This window comes from Dreissena polymorpha, chromosome 8 (genome assembly GCF_020536995.1).
Source record: "Dreissena polymorpha isolate Duluth1 chromosome 8, UMN_Dpol_1.0, whole genome shotgun sequence".
Taxonomy (NCBI): Eukaryota; Metazoa; Mollusca; class Bivalvia; order Myida; family Dreissenidae; genus Dreissena; species Dreissena polymorpha.
Window position 1 is genome coordinate 7,501,164 of NC_068362.1, and position 16,353 is coordinate 7,517,516.

A 16,353-nucleotide genomic window follows, 5' to 3' on the forward strand; every position below is an offset into this window, starting at 1 on the left:
TGTTGTTGGTTTTCTGCAGACACCGTATCGAATAGGGCATTCAGTTTTTCTACCATTGTATTTCAGAATTACTGTATCATTTCCATAAATAACAAAACAGTTTATAATATAATAATCATATCACTAAAACACGCTGGTCATAAAGATATTTTGATAACGGATGGTACTTCCATTACAGAGAACAACAAAATCCACGCGCGAGAGTTCTTCAGCTTTTTTTGCATTGTTCTGTTTATTGGGTTTTCAGACACGGAACATTGTTTTACCGATTAAGTGCATAGATATTCGTATTGGGAAGAAATAAGTTTGCGGAAAAACGGTTGATTATATGAAAAAAAAGATATACTTCCATCGAAAATCAGCATGAAATGGATGATCAGTACATATTTAAACAAAATAAAAACAATTAGAAATAAATCAAGAACGGGTTTACTATTCGAATTAAAGGGGCCTTTTCACAGATTTTTGCATGTTTTGAAGTTTTTCATTAAATGCTTTATATTGATAATTGTAAACATTGGAAATAAAAAATCGAGAATAAAATTAAAAAAGGAAAACAAAGTAACCCACAACTGGGTTCGAACCACTCACCCCTGGAGTCCTGGAGTAAAAGTATAAACCATTTAGACCACTCGGCATCCGCGCTCACGCAATGTAGAAAGTATTTTATATTTATATAAGCAATCCGCGTAGTTTCACAAAATATAACGACAGCAACAGAACTCTCCAAATTATTTAATCGTTTCGCGTTGCAACGCTTTATAATTTTCAGGTTTTTAAATCGTCAAACGATGCATATGTTGGCTATTTTAGAGCTTGGTAAATGTTCAGTATTACTGTTTCCTCACAAATATCATAACTAAAACGAAAATGTGCGAATCTGAAACAACTTTTTCAAATATTGTCAATTTACCAAAACGTGAAAAGGCCCCTTTAAAAGATAAATATTAATTAATAATATTGTCCAATAATGTTGCAACACCTTAAACTTTTAGTTTATTGACGTATTTGAGGGAATTCAAATGTTTACAGAATTGGATGCCATGGACACTTAAGCCGATCATCTCAATGCCGATGGACTTCTGTTTCCGATTACCCGACACTTTTTAACATATATATGCACTATTTTTAGTGAACCAGAAATGCAAAATTCTTTGTTGAATACTGTTATAGTAAGCAGGCAATAACTATCAATGGCTGTACTGACGTAAATTGAAAACGAAACACGGATTTTTTGTATCAAATTGTAATATGAGCATGATTTTCTTTTCCATGGTTTATTCAATTAAGTCACGACATCTTGGTGATTTAATTTTGACCATTTAAGCGTGATATTTCAATTCATTTTTCTTATATCGATTGTAACGTTGAAGCTGATATGCATTCTTCTTGATGTCTGCTTCCTTGGTACTACACTGGTACTCTCGCCGTTCTACAACATATAAGAGTGCCATGTCGGACCGTATTTGGTACAAAAACGAATATGGTACATTTGTACCATATTCGGCCGAATATGGTACAAATGTACCATACTCGGACCGAAGATGGTACAATTTTCGACCGAATATGGTACAAACATTGTACCATATTCGGTTGGAATAAGTTTTTCTATGCTCGCCAAAACGTATTTGGTACATACCAAAAAAACTCATAAAAATGAAAATGGCCTACGTATATGGTACATAAATTATGTATTTCTTAATAAATGAAATAGTCTGCCGATGTGTAAACTTTTTTCAAACTCAAATACATTGTATTAACCTAATATTGGAAGTGACAAAAGTATCATCATCATCATCATCATCATCATCATCATCATCATCATCATCATCATCATCATCGTCGTCGTCGTCGTCGTCGTCGTCGTCGTCGTCGTCGTCGTCGTCGTCGTAACTAGCAGTAACAGAAACAGCTAACCTAACGACACTCTACATGGATTTTGCTGGTTGTGTTCGTCGGCTAGCTCAGTCGGTTGCGCGTCAGATTGGCACGCAGGCGGCCTGGGTTCGATTCCCGGGCGGGCCAGATACTTTCGTGGAGATCATTATTAGCAATTTTCAAATTTTTAAAACTTTTTTTTTCGAAAGTGTATTTTCACCAAAATCCGATTTAAGAGATTTTGAGCTCTTTTAAATGAATATATCTCTCCAAAAATAAGGATGTTTGACTGGCTGCTTTAGACAGGTGTGACTGTATTCCTAAACATTACTTTGTAAAGTTGATTTGTCGTTCCGACGTCATATTGCTGAGAAGCCGACAAAGCTTTGAAGTTTCCGATTTTTTCTTTGATAACGTGCCGCTTTAAAAAGGCGGGAATTTTGCACACGAGTCTTACTCAGAAGTCAGTAACCATATTTGACTTGGCGGTCGGCAAGAAAAGTTGTGATTTTCGACTAGAAAGAATTGAAATCCAAACTTTCTTCAAACTTCAAAAGAATTCTTGACAGTAAGTACTGTACATAATTTTAATTTTCAGTTGTCTTAATATGCATTGATGTTTTAACATGCATTGATTTTTATGTTTTATGCCCCCCCCCTCAGAGTGCATTTGCAGTTGTCCGTCCGTCTATCCAATTGTCCGTGGCATTCCTTCCGGGTGCGTAACTCCTAAACTGCTAAAATATTTAAGCTACAGTCATTTTTTCGAAAGTGTATTTTCCACCAAAATCAGATCGAGCTCCTGTAATCTGTAGATTTGAACATTTTAAATTTTATGGAGTTTATAGGTCTTTGACCTTCGAACCCTGCCTAGTCGTGACTTCTGGTGAGCGACCTAGGCCCCCAGGGCCCCTTCTTTATATCCCTTCCATCCACGTAGCATTGGTTTCTACAGACCGTTTGTCCGTTGACCACCATAAGTTTGCCCGCTATTTTTCCCCTGAATTTGAATTCGGTTGGATTTCAATGAAACTTTACATGAAGTACTTGCTACTTTCATTGCGCATATTGCCCGGAAGTTCGGATTGTAAATTTTAGCGGAGCTATCAGACGAGTGATTTTAGCTCAGCTCATGTCGTGAGACATTCGTTTTCGACACGCGGTGTTCAATACAAGCTCTATTAACTAATGAAGTATAAATGTATAATAACTTATTATATTATTTCAGATGAAGGAAGCAATTAGGAGAAAAAGGAAGCAATTAGGGTGCTTGCCCAGGTCGAAGTACGACATTATTGTCAGATGTTTAAACGGATCGTTCGATGTCCCTGTGAAGAAACGGACACCTGAAGAGAATAATTGTTTGGCCATGATTAGAAAACGTAAGGACTTCGAGCTTGGTGACCGGGGTTCTTTATTGTGTGGCGGAAAGCAAGTCCTTGTGAAAGAAGATCTTCCTAGATTTGTTGAGAAGATGTTCATGGAAAACAAAGGATGTGGAGCAAGGGTTATTTACAACAAACTGAAAGTAAATTACACGGGGTTCTCGGAACAAGCTATCCTTGAAATACTGTACAATAGCAAGTATTACCATGAGAAGTATCCGAGATTTACAAACAAGCCAAAGCCAAAGACAATTACAGAAGAGGAACCAGGCAAAAGATGGCAGATTGACATAATTAACATGAAAAATCAAAGTGTTAGCTACAAGGGGTCCACATACAGTTATATTCTACAAGTCGTGGACGTTTATTCTAGGTACGTTATGCCAAAACCCCTGAAAACGAAGAGTTCGCGTGAAGTTGCAAAGGCATTAGAGGACGTGTTGATGGCTAACCTTGCCCCTGACATCATCCAATGTGACAACGGACTGGAATTTAAAGGCCCTAGTATGAAACTTTTGTTGAACAAGTACAACATCAAAATGATCAATAGTAGGCCGTATCATCCTCAATCACAGGGCAAGTGTGAAAGGTCAAACAGTGTTATAAAGGCCAAGATTCTATTTGCAACAAAAAGTAAACGTGGATTTAACTGGGTCGAAGGGCTTCAAGATTTAGCCTATGCCATAAACACAAGTTTCAAACGAGTTCTTGGGGGTCTCACGCCCTTTGAAGCCTACTACGGAAGAAGTCATGTTTTTACCAAAGAACGTCATAGTTCTCGTGAAATAAAGAAAACCATACGGCGAGCAAATAAAAAGGCTTACAGGTCGCTGTTGAAAAACGCAACTTCCCCAAGCAAGTACAAAGTAGGAGAGACAGTATTAATTCGCTATCCCTTTCGAAAATCCAGGGTGCCAACCAAAAGATATGTTATCGAAGGCAAGGTAGAAAAAGTAAAACGAAATGGTGTTTATATCGTGTCATTTCAAGTACCGAACAAACCCGAACTTGGATTCGTAAGCAAATCGGTTGGGGTCGAAAACATGACTAGCCTAACTGTTGCGTTAGAGAAACAACGAAAAATTAAAAAACATTCATTAAAACAGAACCGCTCAGAGAAACAAAATCACAGAACTAAGTACTATCATGTTTTAACACACCATGAAAATCTGCAGTTGTTGGATGGGGTGAATATTGCCATGGACCCAAATCCGGATGGAAATTGTCAATTTGCTGCTATATCGCATCAACTTGGTAAAATTGGTATATACAAAGACGTAGATGCTTTACGTAAGGAAGCAGTCCATCACATTGTAGAAAACAGATATTTCTATGAAACTTTTGTCTATGATGAAACATTTGATGAATACGTTAAGAATATGTCTAAGAATGGGACATACGGCGACAACCTCACGCTCATTGCACTTATGAGAGAATATAATTTGCAGTGCCTGGTAGTTTCTACCCGAGGACTAGAACACTCATCAATTGTGTCAGCAGATGGAAAGTTCGATGGTGATGTTGGAACAATTGCATTGGGGTATTTCCCAGAAGGATTTGGCATGTATTACGTTAGTATCCGTATCAATCAACGCGTGTACAAGGACATAATATCACGCTTAGAACAGTCGTATGACAACGGTGACTCTGGCGACAGCGCTGCGTCTGGCGACAACGCTGCGTCAGGCGACAACGCTGCGTCTGGCGACAACGGTGACTCTGGCGACAACGGTGACTCCGGCGACACCGCTGCGTCTGGCGACAACACTGCATCTGGCGACAACGCTGCGTCTGGCGACAACGGTGACTCTTGCGACAACGGTGACTCCGGCGACAACGGTGACTCCAGCGACAACGGTGACTCCGGCGACAACGGTGACTCCGGCGACAACGCTGCGTCTGGCGACAACGGTGACTCCGGCGACAACGGTGACTCTGGCGACAACGGTGACGTCTCTGTGTGTTCAGCCCTGAAAGAGCTTCAAGATATGATAAACAATAGGAGGGCACAGAAGCGAACGACTTTTCCATTTCTGATGTTACCACTTCACATTCAAGTTGAAATTTTTAAGTTCTGCATACAATCAAACCCGTCAATCCAGTTTGTGTTGGCGAAGGTCGGCAAACCCTTTAGAGATTTAATAAGGTCAATGAGTTTGCAAACACCTAGAATTTACATTCGGCCGGATATTGGACTAGATGCTAGTAACAGAAATCCTGTTAGCGTTCGTTTCCTATTAACAAGAGCGGGCAGAAACAGCGGTCTTATTTCGGCAATAAAAGAAATCATCAAGGGGCCAAAATGGGCAAACGCATGGCTGCGTTTGCGTGTTAGTGGAATCGGTTGGTATGATATCATAGATGTCATGTACAGACATTACAGGTGAAATATACATGTATATCGGTGTTTGGAAACCTGTTATGTTATTTTTGTGATTGATGATTATGTTCTTCTACCGGAAATTTGTTGTCATTTGCTCATTTACTGGTAACTTTTTACGAAGCACATTTGGGATATTTTGGCTGCTACTAAAATGAATGTATATATGTATATTATGTCTTGTCAAAATGCTACAGTTGGATTAAAATTTAAATGCTGTTCTATGTTCTTCAATATTACTTTGAAAAATCCTGTCAGTATACCAACAAATGAAAAAAGTACAAGTTTGTTGAATCTCTTGAATGAAACAAATTATAAAATACAAAATGTAAAATGAATATGTGATGATGATGATGACAAAACATTTGTGATGATGATGATGGTAAAAAAATTGTGATGATGATGGTGGTGGTGATGATGATGACAGTGGTTATGATGATTGGGGTTTGATGATTGTGGTGATGATGATGATGATGATGATGATAATGATGATGATGATGATGATAACAAACGTTTTGGGATGATGATGACAGCGATGTTTATCGGACGATGATGATGGTTATAATGATGATGATAAGTTTTTAGATGATGATGACGGCGATGTTTATCGGCCGACGATGATGATAATGATGATGATGATAACAAAATATTTGTGATGATGATGATGGCGATGTTTATTGGCCGATGATGATGATGATATTCTCATCGTCGTCATCATCATCACAACATCCTCATTATCGACCGAAAACATCGCTGTCATTATCATCACAAAAAAAACTTTTGTGATCACCATTACGATCATGATAATGGATATGATGATGTTGGTTTTGATGGTGATGATGATGGTGGTGTTGGTAAAGATAACAACGATGATGATCATTGGGGTGTTGATAATTGATGTGATGATGATGATGATGATGATGATGATGATGATGATGATGATGATGATGATGAGATAACGATGATGATGATGATGATGATGATGATGAGATAACGATGATGATGATGATGATGATTACGATGATGAGTGTGTATCATATTCGGAACGAATGTGGTACATTTTTCATCCGAATATGGTACAAGTTTGTACCATATTCGGTCAGGCATTTTACCCCAAAACTGCAGATACGTATATGGTACAATTAGACAGTTGTACCATATTCGGCCGAATATGGTACAAACTTGTACCATATTCGTTTTTGTACCAAATACGGTCCGACAGTGCCAAATGTGTTAACAGCCTCCGTTATTCGACTGGTCTGCTATCGCTAATCAAAGTGTCTACATCATCTAAGTTTTATGAAAATGAAAAAAATCATGCATACCACCTATCTAAACATGCTCTTTTTTCGATTATTTTTGATTGCTTATTATACAAATTTCAGTATGTTAATCACTTAATAACTCTACATGCTGGAAAAACAAACACCTACGTAAGAATAGAAACAATATAAATAAACGCATTTCAAGTACAAGATAAAACTCTGATATTAGAGTGCCCAATGTGTTGCGAGTCTCCATAAGCCGATGTATTATTCTTCATCGCATGGGAGCCCTCCCTTTAACCCACCAACACGGCAGAAATAAACCGTGATATGATCCTCATAGGAACGAGGTTTAATCAAAATTGACTTTGACCTATCCTAAATATTATTCTTATTCTATTGCATTTCTACTGAGCATGTAAACACGTGTTAAAAACTTCACTAATAGTTATGAGTCATATCCACCCCAAAATATTATTATAACAGGTTACGTTAAGACGAATATCTCTTTCAAAATATTTGCTGATTGAGTTTGTGAATTACCCTTACAACAATTGCTCACAAAACGTTTCACTTTAATGTAAAATGTCAAATCTAATGCTTTTACTATCAAAACTATGATGTTTAGGAATACTTAAATAATTTACTAGAGCTTTGTCACAGACGTGACGAATACCCCCACATGAAGAGCGGATGAAAAGTACTTGAAATAGGGAACACCATGCTGAATGTTTAAAACGCACTAAGTGACCCCGCGACCTAGTTTTTGGCCCGGCATGGCCCATGTTCGAACATGGCCTAAAGATCATCTATATAAAACTTCTGACCAAGTTTGGTGAAGATGGGAAGTAAACTACTTCAATTAGATAGCGGACACCATGCTCTATGTTTAAAACGCACTAAGTGACCCCGTGTCCTAGTTTTTGAATTGGCAAGGCCTATGTTCGAACTTGGCCTTAAGATCATCTACATAAAACTTCTGACCAAGTTTGGTGAAGATCGGATGAAAATTACTTGAATTAGAGAGCGGACACTATGCTGAATGCTAAAAAACGCACTAACGAAACCCGTGACCTAGTTTTTGGCACGGCATAGACCATGTTCAAACTAGGCCTAGAGATCATCTGGATTAAACTTCTGACCAAGTTTGGTGAAGATTGGGTGAAAACTACTGGAATTAGAGAGCGGACACTTAATACGGACCGACCGACCGACCGACCGACCGACCGACCGACCGACCGTCCGACCGACCGACCGACCGACCGACCGACCGACCGACCGACCGACAGACCGACAGACAGACAGACAGACAGACAGACAGACAGACAGACAGACAGACAGACAGACAGACAGACAGACAGACAGACAGACAGACAGACAGACAGACAGACAGAATACTTACTTAGATAATTCGTGTATATATCCAAAAAGACATTTAACCTGTCAACCCTTCATGCATCTTTAGGCTAGTAAACTTTGCATGTACACACATTTTATAAACGCATAACCAATGTGCCATAGATTTTGACTCATTTTTCAAACAACTACTATATGATTATAGAAGAGCAAACATTAGTGATATATACAAATACAAATAAAACAGTTATAGGCTGGGGAAAATTGCGGTTTCATAGACATGGCATATGCAAGTTCATTTGTGTCGTTACTACGAATAATTAGTGGGAACGATTACTCTCACGTGTGAACGACTTAGTAAGACCTTGTAACAACAAAACTTACTAAATAACACGAATTAATAACTTATGACAATAAGATAACTCACTCGTGGTAACGACTTAAAAAGTCATGGGAACGTAATAAGTAAGCCAAGACAGCGACATAACTTGCAAATGTTTTTCAAACAGCTTGTATTCTGATTGATTAAGTCGAGACAATGATCATTTATATGAGTAAGTTACGTGGCTTCCGTGACATACTAATTCGTTTCCATAAGCATTCGTCTCGTTACTACGATTTAGTTATCCCATTATTTATCAATTCGTGTTTACGAGTTACTATGACGTGAGAATAATATACATGTATATTAAAACGTCGAAATACCGTTTGGCAGAAAACAAGTTGTCCTATATTATACACAAGAGTTTTGCAGCTTTGCAGCATTTACGATAAGAAGCAGACCGGGCGTTTTCGATTGTCGCAATTGTACCTCGTGTTCTTCTAATACGACCGCTGCTTTCTGCAAATTGTGTAAAAATAAAGCGTTGCACAACCTAACGTCTATTCCTTTAAAACATATGAACGTGATAAGCGCTTTTAAATCTCATTACCGAGGAAATGATAAGAGTCCGATTTTTGTATTTTTCTTTAGTTTGAAGATGTATATTTTTCTTTTTTTAAACGATTTTCCTTGTTGTAAGAAATGAAGTAATTAGAATTAAATTTTAGTACTTATAGCAATGTAATTAAGTCGCTTTAAAACTGTTCTAAATGGGAGCAGTGTTAGGCAAGGTTTGTTAGACTAAAACAGTAGGTAACAAAAGTTAAAATGATTAAATCATGTCAGTTAAAATACACTACCGGGCGTATTGTGAAGGCTATTCAAGCATACACTCTATTTCGAACGAAGTTTGTACTTAAAATGGTATTTGAACTACAAGTCATATCATGTACTAGATAACGGACACGCACTTGGAGCATGATCAATTAAATAGGAAGTTAAAATATCAAACAATTTTCAGACCCAAATGAGCGGTCTTTTCATGTCTAAAAGGCCTATAGAAATTTTAATATTGTCAGAATAAGAAATACGATTTTCCAAAAATAGTCCAAGCAGAATTTCCATTGGAAAATGTGTGTTGGTATTATTAGAAAGCTGGAATTCCCAATAGAAATTCCAGTTTAGTATTTTACGACAAAATAACCTTTGTGTTTGATTAATTAAGCGGTTATTTTACATGCAGGCAATATATAGACAAAAAATGGTTCACGTTAACCTAAATTTTGTGCAAAATGTGTGATAAATAAAATTTGACCATTCGCTGTTTATAATATACTAATGTGTATCGTTGAACATTGAACATGGATAAGATTACCGATTTAGACTCTTTAGTGGATACAGACGAATGTTCTATAAATGTTAAAGTACCGAGCTCCATTTTTAAACCGCATCATTTTTCAAAAGACGGTGTTCCTTATAACACTGAAAGCGGAGAAACTTTGAACAAACTTTTCTCTGGCGAAATCGAACTTAGCAAAGACAAAAACTCACAACAACGTAAAGACTACTTCCAAGAAACGAGAGATTTAACACAGAAATTAAGTGATATTTGCTTATATGATCGAACGATTGAGCACGGTGGTAACTACAGTAGTAACGTAGAGAAGTATGAAATTGAGCTTTTCACTAATGCATGTATAGATGGGGATGGTGATACGCCTCTCCATTTGGCAATAATATGTGTATATACAATACAGCAAATATCATACATAATTGATGCTACTTTGAACAGATGCCATCATCATGATTTCTTGAATCATCAAAACTACCACTACCGACAGACACCATTACATCTGGCCGTTCTTACAGGACGGACTGATATCGTGCGTTGTCTTTTAGGGTTGGGAGCGCAGACGACACTTCAAGACAGTCAACTACGCACGCCTGCACACATTGCCTGTGGAAACGGGGACGTAGAGATTCTAAAGGCGTTGCTCGAAAGCGAAGGCAATGAACTCACGCGGTCCGTAGGTCTCTACGATCACCAAGGCCAAACGTGTCTTCACATCGCTGCTTTGCACGGTAACACTGAACTAGTGAACATTCTGTTAGCCCACGGGGCAGAAATTAACGCCCCGGACAGAAAGAGTGGCCGCACCGCTCTACACTTCGCTGTGGAGTCCGGTCACATAAACACGATCACTTGTTTGGTAAGATACCACGAATTAAATGTAGATGTTCGGACCTTTTCGTGCGAATCCCCGGCAAAACTAGCCTACGGGAGAAGTGAAACGAGAGCCGATGTGGTTCAACAACTTTGGCGTTGCCGCATCTTAGAAGTATCCGGTGGTCATCCCAATGAATGCAGATTGTGGAGATTGCGACGATTACTGTGACGAAGGTAATAACCCTTTGCATGCTGGGAAATTTGTCTTCTGCTAAAATGTCGTCTGCTGAATTTCTAAAATTAGCATTTTCTTCATTCTTTTTCAAAGAATACTATCAGAATAGCAAACAGTTTGGATCCAGATGAGACGCCACGTTCTGTGGCGTCTCATCTGGATCCAAACTGTTTGCAAAGGCCTTTAAAATTCAGCTCCAGCGCTTTAAGGGTTAAAGTACATTTGCATTATTATATTTACATGTACGATTGTCCAAATACGTTTTGTTGATATTATTTCAGCACAATAATGTTTATCGGGTCGCGTCAAAAGCTCGAATCGTTCGAATTTCTATTCACGCAACTGACATATCTACTGATTTGTTAAACTGCTATCCGATGTATAATATATATTAAATATATTTCACATGCATTAGCTTATCGCTGCAAAATTATTGGATCTTTTCCTCATAATAGAGCTTTATGTTTTGCCATAAAATTAACAACTCATTTTGTTTTTTCAATGACGATAGCTGATGATTGACTTATTAATTTCACAGAACGAGGGACAGAAGCTTCGAGATAACTTCTCTGTTGTGAAATGCGAATCACTTGCATCTACCAAAGGCTCCTCTAACGTGCCGTTAAGGAGAAAGGATGTGAAGACCAGTACAGTACTCTAGTCTTGTGGTTGACTCGGCTGTTGATAGCATAGGGCTTGAATAGAATTGAACTGATTTCAGAGCCAACTTTACCATGAGCTAAATTGTTACAGATATTTTCGAACTACTATAGGACAAAATAAAAAATGACTTTGTACATAAATTGATACAATTACATTAAAAGATCAAGGTAGCGACCAAGTCAGGGGTATGCCACAAATATTACACCAGTGGAGCATGCATGTGTACTGTTTGTGTGTGCGATAAATTGTGCCGCCAACAGAAAAGTGTTTTATCTATCCCTGCTTCCAATATTTGCATTAATTACTTACCGTGAGCATACGCAAAGTTCATTTTATGATCGTGTATGACTAATGGCGATGTTGCTTGACAGATCGTATGTGCAATTTTTTGGTTATACCTTATCATTTCTTTTTGATTTTGAATGTATTTATATATTTGATAATTTTATATCGCCGAGTATTATTGTTTTACAGATATACTGATACAAACAATCAGTGTTTTGTCATTAAAGTAAAAAAAAAAACAAGTTCACTTGGTTTGGCTTTATATTTTTATTTGTTTATTTCCGAATCTCACCACGACAAATGAGTCTATTTGAAAATAATATACTTGTAAATTCTAGATATTTATTTCCCAAGAGCTGTATGTTGCTTAACACAACAGACGGAAATCAGAATACATTTGGACATTATGTAGTTGATCACTTTAAAGATAAAAAATCATTGTAAAGACATATTCATTGTAAATGCAAATATATCATTGTTAAAGCATGCGTGATTGTTAATGCAAACATGTCATATAAGAGGCATATGGTTCTTGTGAATGCACATATATAATATTATCATACCTCTAAGTTGATAGCGACCTAACACAGAGGTGCCTGATTTTTTAGATCATAATTCTACTTTGATATTAACTTTAATCAACTTTGCCTGGTATACATTTTTATCATACTTTTACTCTGATATAGGCCTGATGCAAAGGTGTCTGATATACTTTTATATCATGTAAGAAGACGTTTATCGCAATATTTACAGGTACGACGTGTTTCTCGGAATCATATGTTGAGTATTAATTTTCAGTAGAAAGTAATCCGATTTTACAAAATAATCAATTTGAAACCAAAATATTGTATATTAAGATACAAAACAACAACACACATATCTTAAACTTATTTAACAAGTATTTACTTCAATTGCGTATAACTTTATTATTAATACGTAATAAGTTTTTATTTAATTCTCGCCGTAGTTTATTTCGATGTCTTTCACCTGATATATTACTAAACAATAGGGCAGTACTATGTTATTCTCTTTGTTAAGGCAAAAATAAATTGTTAATTTTATTTCAATTATACAAAACAATATGTAATTGTTATGTCAAATATGTCATTTTTAGTTTATAAATACCATAGTTAAGGCAAATACAAAATTTCATATGAAAATGTGTTTTATGTAGAAACAAATATGTCATTAGACAGTCAAATATATATATATATATTTTAATGCATATATATCATTGGAAATGCAGATATAGCGTTGTAAAGCACATATAATTGTACACGCAAGTATACCAATTTAAAGGCTGATAGGCCGATATGAAAAATACAACTTTGTTTTTCCAGTGCAATATGTACCAGAAGATCACACTGGCGAACTTTGTCTTATTAAAAAGTCATTTAAAGGTGTAAAGTATTCATTTACAATCGTACAATCGTTAAATTATTATATATTGTAAGAACGTTCGCGTTAGCACTTTAATGTTTAAAGATTCATTTTTTTCCGTAATAATCATATGACGGCGACCTACCAAACCGACTCTTTAATTTTTTGTCAGAAGTCTTCGCTAAAGAGGTTACAATATTGTTAAGCTAGTCATGGATAACAATTTTAATGCAAACAGAAGAAAACACCGAACAAACGTTGCTTCAGTGCGTTTTATTGTTCATTTATGTTTTTGTTTTATTTTGACATTTATCGGCTTAACGTATTCTTTCTGAAGCGTGTTTATGTCTAGACCTAAGTTTAACCTATCAAATTAAGTCATATTAAGAAAATAATGTATTTGAAAAGATTAAAATGTGCTTAAGCTCTTGCTGGCGATTGGTTCAGCTGCTCGCCATGGGTAAATAGGAGCTGATTAATATAATATTAAAATTACAAATGGGCTAAATGAGTATGCCAGTCAACTTGATTAAACTATAGTTTATTTTGGAATGGGTTCCATAAAATTACATAACTCAAATCGTCATCATCCCATTGATATATGTTTAAGTGACACATAAATGTATTTCACCACAAGATAAAGCCGAATTTCCGGAGAATAAATACTCATCACTGTATTTTCTGACTTATTGTACATACAAACAATTGTGACTTATGTTGCAATTGTCAAGTGCAGCGGTATTAATATTCAAGAGAATTTTAACATAAATACTGTTATCATGTTTAAAGGAAAACGAACAACTAAATGTAACATCATCACCAGTGCTGAAACATCAATTTTTAAGCAACTTATGCCGTTAAATACATTGAGAATGGTGGAAAGACATTCCGGTCTGGTGACATTCCAAAATATTTACTTAATCGAAGAATTGTGTGGGTCTTGCAGTTAAAAAGCAAAAGGTTTTAAAGCATATTGTTTGTCTTTTTTAATTTGCCACTGAACATGTGCAAAAATACATTAACATTCGGACTGCATTCGAACTATGTTCATACAGTTTGTGTTGACCAGTCCACAAGGACATCATGGGTTATGAGATAAATGGAACAGTCTGAAACACCCTTGGATGTCACTTTAGATCTCAAGATAATTGATAGACATGTTATTATACATGATGTATATACCCTGCACCCCCGTCACAACGGACGTGCGTTCGTACTGCGTTAGCATGGCGACCCGGGACCGAGGTACATACGGCAAAATAATCTTGACATTTTCACAGATAAGATCGAGGTTCGGAGTTCTGGCTAGAGCGTCATAGGATCGCGCCGAGAACGCAATAAAAGCAGCGGGAGCGAAAAGAAGTGACGTAGATCAGACGTACTATATTCGCAGTGAGTTCCAAAGACTATATGGCGACCCTATTGCGTTCCCAGTGTGTGACGTTTATGAGGTTCCATCGCCACCATGCTGCGCTCTTAGTCGTAATGCAGCGCAGTTGAAGTGCACACCCATAGGTTGCAGAAGGATAAGACATGCTATGAACGTACTGGGGTTAACGTGACATCGGTGATTATCGCCGCGTGACGCCGAGAGATCAAATTATAAGTATTATTATACATTTTATGTTTATATTCAAATAATGAAAACGTATTGGACTTGGTGAGAACGCCGCAAAAGCCCGATGAAAAAAACCCCAGAAGCCTGGGGTAATGAAAGGACGGTATTGGGATTATCAGAGAGCAACATGCACTGACCTTTCTCGAAAACTGAAGGTTCAGATCGTAGTTGTTGTTGGTGATTGTTGTTTTGTTGTTTTTTTTTTGGGGGGGGGGGAGGGGAACGTCAAAAGTCGTAGTAGGAACGCCAATGTGTGTTTACGTCAAAGAAATCTGAATTACGTCAACAATCACACCGACTCCAATAAACTGTTTTTTTTTCCGACTTTACGTGGCATTCAATCCAAATCACGAACGTCGTCACTACGTTTATACTGCGAGACATCGGCGTTTACTCGGCGATCAAAGACGTCACACACTACGTTCTTGGCGTTGCTTTTTAGACTCTACTGAGACCTTGTCGTATGCACTACGACTGCATTACGACAAAGAATGTGACAGGGTCGTAATAAGACCACCATATACGTACTGGGGATGCAGTACGTTCGCGCTGACCTGTTCGCTACGTTTCACGGCGACTCCAGTAAAACTGTACTATGAGCCCTCGCGTTATTCGTGTTTCTATCGCGCTGCCGATGTGTGTGTGGTGATTTCAAAGCGATCCGTCTGCCTTCTAGCCAGAAAACCGCAAGAACGGAGAACATAGGAATTTGCGCATATGTCGCACTAATCTGGTGTCCTTATTACGACTGAAACAGTCGTTTTTGGAAACGCCGATAGTCATAGTAAAAAAAGACTTTGTGCGTTCTCTTTACGACCGTGCCCTGGGTTGCCGTAAGAACGCAGTATAAGCGCCAGTCTGGTGTTAGTGGGCATTACTTTGAACACATTCACAGTTATAGCTTACACCTTTCGCGTTCGTAAGACCAATATATAACCAACATATTGAAATAAGAAAGATTGTATTAAGAAGGACTGAAAGTTTAGAAGTTTACCACTTTTGGTAAAATAATACAAGTTCCGAGCTTAATACCCGTTTCTATACACAACAACAACAATGTCTTCGCAATGTCACATTAGTGCTCTATGTTTGCATAGTGAAGCCACGACAAATATGAAAGAATCCAACAGTATGACAAGCGTGTGCTAAATACATAAAATCTTTGGAAAACATATATACACAATTCCCAATATGAACTCATCGACCAGGAAAAAACAGAGACGATGAACGCTGAAAACCTGTGCCGATCTGTCCGATGTCAGATTACATATTGAATGATGGGCCTCATTCAATAATTTATTTATTTTGTTTTCAACGTACACTTGTTAGCTTGTTTATAGAATAACATACAATTGTTCTTTCGTGAAAAACATACATACAAAATAATACTTTTATATCAAACTCGATATTTACGACGTG

General features: G+C 37.3%; 1 protein-coding gene across 1 annotated transcript; it reads left to right on the top strand.

Annotated features, from left to right (window-relative positions):
- The first annotated feature begins 9,786 nt into the window (after window positions 1-9,786).
- Window positions 9,787-12,167, top strand: LOC127842344 (nuclear factor NF-kappa-B p100 subunit-like). Its single transcript, XM_052371807.1, has 2 exons — window positions 9,787-10,987; window positions 11,527-12,167. The coding sequence occupies exon 1, from the start codon at window positions 9,948-9,950 to the stop codon at window positions 10,980-10,982; it is 1,035 nt and encodes a 344-aa protein (XP_052227767.1). The 5' UTR covers window positions 9,787-9,947; the 3' UTR covers window positions 10,983-10,987; window positions 11,527-12,167.
- Window positions 12,168-16,353: the final 4,186 nt, after the last annotated feature.

What these genes read in the sequence shown, in the direction of transcription:
- LOC127842344 (XM_052371807.1), top strand. Translation starts at nt 9,948, where the DNA reads ATGGATAAGATTACCGATTTAGACTCTTTAGTGGATACAGACGAATGT.